The following is a 7,512-nucleotide window of genomic DNA, read 5'->3' as shown; positions in this document are numbered from 1 at the left end:
GAATTCGAATGATTTTGATGGGATATTTAACCGAGGGGCTTAAATTAAATTGAATAGTTTCTCTAGTGAACAGTCTATGGCCAAATTTCTGTTTTCATTAAATTATACGAAGCATATTTTCAACTCATGTTGAACCTGTAATACATCACTAATTACATCTGGGATTTCAGTAACAAATGTTGTGACACAGCGGCCTCATGAAATGCCTGAAATGCTAAGAATTGGAACACCTCAAAGTTGTTTCCATTCTTGGCATTTAGACTTAAAAAAAAAAAAATCTTTGCTTGACTTTTAAATCCAGTTGCTAAAAATAAAAACTGCTTCTCTGAAAAATCAGAATACCTAATCACAAATTTATTTGTTTTTTAAAGGGGAAGGACAGCAAGGAAAAAAAAACCTCATGGCCGAAATCAGAAATCACAAGATGCATTCATCATGTGCCCAAATGACACTCAGTTGCTACAGGAAGTCACATGCTTAGTGGGCTCTTGAGGGAGTAAGTCAGGACGTTTCCAGGACATGATTTCAGGAGAATCAGACACACAGGCTAGTCACAAAGGTCGCTTAGTTGTCCGAGTACCCTGAGCCCAAGACTTCAAGACTCAGCAGCTTCATGCTTCACGGCACCAACCCTTCATGTGAGGGACACAAAGACACACTTATAAGAATCGTGGGTTTGTCCTTACTCAAAATTTGGGGGACTGGCTGAAAAACAAAACAAAACAAGGAGACCTTATGCCTCAGTGAAAGGGATTCTGCGTTACTGTCAACTAGAGCAACATACAAAATACGAAGGAGAGAGCACAGCAGCGTATCAAGGGCAAACGTCTCAAACAAGATCCCACTGTAAAGAGAACCAAATGGCTTTTACCTCCTTAAAGAGACCCCGAGGGCACCAGCTTATCTCTCACGCAGAGGGACTGCTGAGCCTCTCGCCACGTCGGGTCCGCAGGAAACGGCTGGGAGCGTGGGGCTGTGAGGAGACCCCCCGGGTGCCACGGCAAGTCGGGGGAAATGTACGTCACAGGACGGGCATCCGTGGGGAGCCTGTGACAGTGTCCAGGACGCTCTGGGGCTGCCCGTGCCGTGAGGGATGGAAGCTTCGCTACGGGGTCACCAGAGAGGCTTTCCGTGGAGCATTTCTTGGTTTCCGTCTTGTGTTTCTGTCATGTGCGTGGCTGCAGTAAAGGCCAAATCCTTGCCTATGATTCAGTTTTTTGCCATTTTTAAAAGACACTATCAGACTTGGTGACAGGCTGGTTAAAAAAAGTGCCTCAGGTTTTCAGTATTATCGTTTTCAAATAGAGGACTGAGGGATGAGGGAAATGAAGTTTGCTTTTCCTTGGATAGAGACCCTTCCTCCCGCCCTTATCCCCTCCTGACCGTTGCAAAATAGCTTAGTCCAAGGAAAGGGGAGAAGACAAATGAGTCAAATAATGTCAGAATCGGCTGTTGCCAGGAAAAACACACTCTGATTCAGTTAATTTGTTCTGTTAATGTCAAAGGCTGTGATTCCCAATTAACTAATTTTAAGAAGCCGTAACCAAAAATAGCTACATCAGCTCTAAAGTTAATATTTGATGAAGATTAGGATCTTCAAGTGAGACCGGGGCCCCCAGCGAGGTGGTGGTATCTGTTTAAGATCAGCTGGCCGGACCGGGACACAGCCGGCCGGGGCCTTCACACCGGCCTTAGCTCTTCGGAGAAGCTGAGTGGGGCGAGAGGGGAGGGGCGAGCCGAAGACTCTGGCAATAGAAAATGTTCCCCGAGCAGATTCGAGTACACTCCACGCGCTAATGACAGAAGCATCCCTACTGGGGAGTCTCTTCGGGATAGAGATGCTCCCCTAGCTCAGGTGGAACCAATTAGAACAGGCATGTCATGGTCAGCATTTCCAGCTCCCTCGCTGGAAGGCTCCATGTGCAGAAACCAGCACGGCCTGAGCAGCTGAGAAAAGCTGGGCCAAAAGTGACTCCACCCGCCCCTCTCCTTCCTCTTCCTTTACATTGGAATGGAAAGATGTAATAATAATAATCACATTAAAAAAAAACAAACAAACCCAGAATGCTCCTGGTTTCCGTCCAGTTGCAAGCGTTTTCATTGTGTATTTGAATAGGGTTAAAGTGAAGGTATACAAGCTCCGAAACGTCAAAATCATCACTTGCTAATGAAGTCGCAAATTATCCGGAAGAAAATTACGTACAGGCACATGCCAAACGGCAGAATATTTTGCCTCTAAAAGTTCAGTTATTGCCTTTGTAATATTAAAGCCCAACAGGGAGTCGGTGGGACAGGGCTTGTTCTGTCCTGTCACGTTACGAGTTTCTGGTTTCAGATAAAAGAGGAGAAAGGGCCCTTAAGAAAGTAAAGAGCTAGGGAAAAAAAAATCAGACTTCCTTCTCGGAAAGCTATGGGTTGTTTTCCTGGAGATGATGGATAATGGCATTTCGACTTTTTTTTTTTTTTTTTTAGTTTTTAATAGAGAAAATGGAGGCAAGTCACAGAGGGAAAAGAGAATATTTAAATAAACAGGACAAGGTGAAGTTTCAACAAGACCTTCCCTCCTTTTTTCTTTTTCCATCTTTGCCTCTCTTTTTCTTTCCTTCCTTCTCTTGCTTTTTCTTTTTCGTTTTTTTTTTTTTTTTTTGAAATCTTAAACCCCATTTCTGGCTTGCATTTGGTAGGATTCCTGCTCTGGCTTTTATTAAAAACAGACTTTATGTGGTCAGAATTCTTCATCTAAAGCTAAACTTTAGTAGGCATAAGGATCCTGACAGCGTCTTTCTTGGTCTCTCTCAGGTGACGCCCCCCCAGCCCCCCAGAGGGGTTTCCCTCCCATTGCGCTGAACTGGCACTGAAACTTGAAGGCTCAGCACAAAAAACAACTTTCCTCTTTTACTCTGAAGTCTCATTTCTGTTTTACATTTGAGACTCTTTGCAAGGCCACAGCAAGTTAGGTCTGGCTCCAAGTGGAGAATATTCTCGCAATTTTGAATAATGTAACCGGTGTCCAGCACAGGCGCATTAAGCCCGGTGGATGCCCTTCTCTAGTGTGAGCCCCTGATCCCTGACTGCTGCCCGCTCGCTTCCAAGTGTGAGCTCGGAAATACCAAGGGCGACTCCATCCGCTTAACAAACCAGCTTCGCGTTCAGCGGTAGCTCTGAAGGGTGCAGACAAGCCAGCTTATCCGAAACCGAGAGGCGAAGCAGCCAAGCGAGCAAACAAAGACGTGCACGTTCATTCCCGAGGAAAAGCACCCCCAGGTTCCTCTGGTTCCTTCTCGTAGCGAAACAGACAAAAGAGCGGATCTCAAGGCTCCGCGCGGGACCCCAGGCCGCCCACTCTCCTGCCCTCCCCCGTGGCCTCCAGACCCTCCTGGCACGACGGCAGACACAGTCCCAGCCAGTCTGAGGCTTCCTAAGCCACCGTCTGATCTTGCTGCGGTGAGGCTCAGCCCTGACGTTTCTTTCTTTCTCACGGGAAGGGACATCTCCGCAGTATCGTGGCGCAGCGCTTCTCAAGGGGAAGGAGATTCCTCACCCCGCGCGCCACCCCCCAAACACACTAGCGACGTCAGGACATCGTTGGTCGTCACGACTGGGGGGTGTGACTGACTCCGGCGGCCACAGGCCCGGTGCTGCTACGCGAACTAAAGCGCGAGGCCGGCTCCCCACGACAGAGGTGGCGGGAGGGCCAGGGTTAGGAGCCTGGGGTTGCGGTCGGGGGACTGGGGTCTGGGGTCTGCGGGGTAGTGAAGCCCAGCTCCGTTAGGGTCCGGCTGAGCAGCCTCGGGCAAGCTGTCTGCACCTCTGGGCCTCATCCGTCAAACGGACGATCCCCGTCCTTTTGGGTCGTGGCAGCAGGACCCGGACGCAGCCGGACAGCACCCAGGCCGCTGCCTCGCAGGCCCCGAGGGCACCGGAGCAGCAGCCCTTGCTTTTACTGTTACTACTAGAAATCTAGGTCCGTTTCAGGTAAACTGGAAGCTGAACCTTACTTTCCAAGGACAAAAATATCCTTTCTGATCAGGACCAAAGTGACGACAGCCCTAGCAGCCCCGGTGCCGTGTGGCTGTCAGGCCCGGCACAGGCAACGGGCCACGGTCCCGCTCAGCGCATCCTGCTTCACAGGCCGGAGCCCTGAGCGCCGAGTCGAACGAGCCGGGCAAGGTCCGTGGCAGACCAGGCCTCCCCGCTCCTCCTGCCCTGCCTGCGCTCCGACGCCGCCGTCCGGGAGCCCGTCTCAGACGCCCCTTCTCTCCGGCACCCCGACAGCCCGGAGCGCGGATGAGCGCAAGCCCCGCCAGCAGCGCGAGGGGACGCAGGCGACACGAGCGCGGGGAGCCACTCGTCCTCCGTGGTGCCCGCACTGCGAGGTTTCCCTTCGTAAAGCGGGCCAGTACTTGCATCGTCTGGACGGGACTTTCTAAAAAAGTTCAATTTCCGTCCCAGCTACTTTCCTTTCCTTTTGAAACGTCTGAGTGGAGGACAAAACCTCCTAAGTCCTATTCTGAATCTCTAATCGTGCACACTGTACACCTGGACTAGAGACGTCGGAAGGTGCGCACGGCTCCGGCGCGGGCGTCCGTCCGGCCTGCTCCGGCCCCGAGCCGGCGGGACACGTCGGCTCCCGCGCCGGGACGCGCCACTCGCCGCCCGCGCTTCCGGCTCGCACGTGCGGGGCGGCCTGGCGGCTGGCGTGGCGCCTGCGGCACAGTCCGCACGGACGGTCTAAAATCCGCCGCAACCCGGCGGCCGTTTCTTCTGACTCAGCTACGTCGGCGTCAGGAACTGGCCGGAGGGTTACGGTCCGGGGCGAACGGCTGCTGCCCCCGCGGCCAGGCTTTCCGACGGCGGCTCCGGCCGCAGCGCAGGCCACGCCTCAGCCCGGGCCTCCCACGACCGCACGCGGCCTGCGCTGACCCGCCCCGGCTCCGCGGGATCGCGCGGGCGGCCGTGCAGATGGCGTCCCGCGGTCCCCGCTCTCCCTGGCCCCGTTGACTTTGTGCCGGTGGACACAGGAGGGTCTGGCCCACGTCCTGGATTTTAATCGTGTCCCAGGCCCCGCGGTTTTCCCACGATACCCGCCGCCCGGGCGAAAACCGCAAAGGCGCACGGAGTGTCTCTGCGGGTTTCCTCCCAAGGAAGCTCCGTCTGTTTCGCTAGAGAGAGGCCCCGAGAGACCCCGAGAGCCCCCGAGACACCCCGAGAGACTCCGAGAGGCCCCGAGAGACCCCGAGAGACCCCGAGAGACTCGGAGAGGCCCCGAGAGGCCCCGAGAGACCCCGAGACACCCCGAGACACCCCGAGAGACTCGGAGAGGCCCCGAGAGGCCCCGAGAGACCCCGAGATACCCCGAGAGACTCGGAGGGGCCCCGAGAGCGCCCCCACGCGGCGGCCGGCAGGACACTCACCTGGGGACGCTGGGCGGGGCCCTCGTGGGCCGGGAGGGCACCTGCGGGGGGGCGCCTCCGAACCAGTCGCTGCCGCTGCCGCTGGGGAAGGGGGGCAGTGGGCCAGGCCTGAAGGGCACCGGGGGCGCCCCCGAGTGGGGTCCGGGGGAGGGCACGGCGGGTGCGGGCCCCCGGCCGGATGCAGGCCGGGCGAGAGGAGCGCTGGGCGTCGGCCGCCTCTGGGTGGTGGGGCTCGGAGGGGGGGACCTGCGGACAGAGCAGAGCAGTGTCGGTCGAACGCATCGCAGACGGATATTGTATGACTTCCGGGCTGCTCTGCACAAATCATCCTTTTCTTGGGGCACTTGGGGTCGTGTCAGGAACTTTGGAAAGTATAAGGGGGGCGGTGCCTGGCTGGGCTCCTGACCTCCAGGTGGGGGGTTTGGGCCCCAGCGCGGGTGTAGAGATTACTTAAATGAATTTTTTTTTTTTTAAAGGTATTAAAGGGGTAAATGGTGAAAAGCAAGTTCCCCTCCCCCCAACCCTTCACTCTGTGGAGACAACCAGTAGTACTTTCTGGTGTGTCCTGTCCAGTTGTGTTCTCTGACACAACACAGCACAATACGATATTCCCGCTGGAGAATATGCTCTACAACATATACATTTTTTTTGCAACTATTACAATATAACGTTCTACAACTTACTTTTTTAAAGCTTCCCATTAACTTCTCTTTTTATTTCAGTATAGAACGGTCTTCACCGTTCTGAGGCCTGTGTGACAGTCCACGGTAAGGACGTGTGGTGCTCCCGTTTCTGAAGGGATCGCTGGACTCTCCCTTTCGCTCCTGGACATAAATACCTTTTCTCCTCTAAGTTCCTTAGGCTCAGGATGGCTTAGGGAAGCTCACTCAGAAAATGGTATTGGACCAGCCCGGCAGGCCTCGGGGGGCACAGGGCCGTTTCCCTACCTGCGGGAATGCTGTATCCAGGAGTCATCCACCGGGGGCGGCGCGGGGGTGAACGTGGTGGCGGTGTTGATGTCGCCAATGATCACAAGGGCTTCCTTAAGGGCTTGGTACATGCGAAGCATCTCGTCCCGGCGCTGAGCCTGCTCCGCCGACTCCTCCATCAGTGTGTTCTGGTCCTCGGAGGAGTACAGCTGGGCGAGGAGCTCGGAGTTTATGAAATCTTTAACCTGTCGGGTCACCACAGAAAGTAAGAACGGGAACACAGGAGCGGTCAGATGGCATAAACCGGCTCCGGGCCTGCAGACCAGGTCCACAGCGGTCCCCCTCGGGGAAAAGGTATGTGACATACAAGATGGACGCGGTGTCCACGTCTGTTTATGCTTATCTTCTTCACTTCCTCCCTCCCCGTCCTCCGCACCAGGGCAGGAGCGCTCTTGCCCTGCCTCAGGGTCGTGGACCTAAAGAAAGCTTGATTAGCTGGAAGAGGACTAAACCCTGTCGTCCCCAGCACAGGGCCTGCTGGCTCTGCCGCCATTTCCTCGTTGCTGTCTGAGGCTGCTTGGCCCGGAGATGAGGGCAGGTACCTGCACGTAAGCAGCAGTATTTTCAGCAGAAAACAAGTATTTAAAGAAACCTAGGTAATAACCCAAGTTATCCAACCCTTGGTATTCCCAATTCTTTACCTCGCTTTTACCAAAATCACTGGAATACTATTAAGATCCTGGGTTTCAAAGTCAACTCAAAAGTGGAATGAGCACCAATAAGTCAATTTTTATTAAATACAGAAACTTACGTAATCATGCAAGTTGATTTACACCCCCCCCAAAATGGGAGGGATATACTCTCAACTTTCTAGAAGTTTACAGTAGAACTACTTAACAGTAACGAGGAGTGACAGGAGTTTCCAAAGTTAACAGATACATGAAAACAGACTGAAGTACGAGCAAGGTGTAGGAGTCTTAGGGGAGGGGCGGTCTGTAGCAGGATGAGAAGGGAGAGGATTCACACATTGCACGGCACGGAGGGAGGAAGTACCAGCCACCGTATCTCATCAAATCAAAGATACCAGGAATTTTAATCCGCACCATTTCATGAGCCACCAAGAAAGAGAAAATAGCATTAATTAAACTATGACAGAATGCCAAGATGCC

General features: G+C 53.8%; 1 protein-coding gene across 8 annotated transcripts in view; it reads right to left on the bottom strand.

The window, feature by feature from the left end:
• The window catches only part of DNM3 (dynamin 3), a 553,426-nt gene that overhangs the window by 21,896 nt on the left and 524,018 nt on the right, over nucleotides 1-7,512 (bottom strand). For 5 of the 8 annotated variants that reach the window (XM_047705745.1, XM_047705741.1, XM_047705742.1 and 2 more), the window contains 2 exons: nucleotides 6,362-6,588; nucleotides 5,415-5,660 (listed from right to left, as the gene is read on the bottom strand). In XM_047705745.1, the coding sequence (XP_047561701.1) occupies nucleotides 5,415-5,660; nucleotides 6,362-6,588 (473 nt within the window). Of the gene's footprint in view, nucleotides 1-368; nucleotides 706-729; nucleotides 1,203-5,414; nucleotides 5,661-6,361; nucleotides 6,589-7,512 lie in introns of those variants that run through there. The other 3 variants (XM_047705749.1, XM_047705746.1, XM_047705743.1) reach the window with 3 other exon arrangements.

This window comes from Lutra lutra, chromosome 15 (assembly GCF_902655055.1).
Source record: "Lutra lutra chromosome 15, mLutLut1.2, whole genome shotgun sequence".
Classification (NCBI taxonomy): Eukaryota; Metazoa; Chordata; class Mammalia; order Carnivora; family Mustelidae; genus Lutra; species Lutra lutra.
This window is presented reverse-complemented; position numbering and strand designations above follow the sequence as displayed.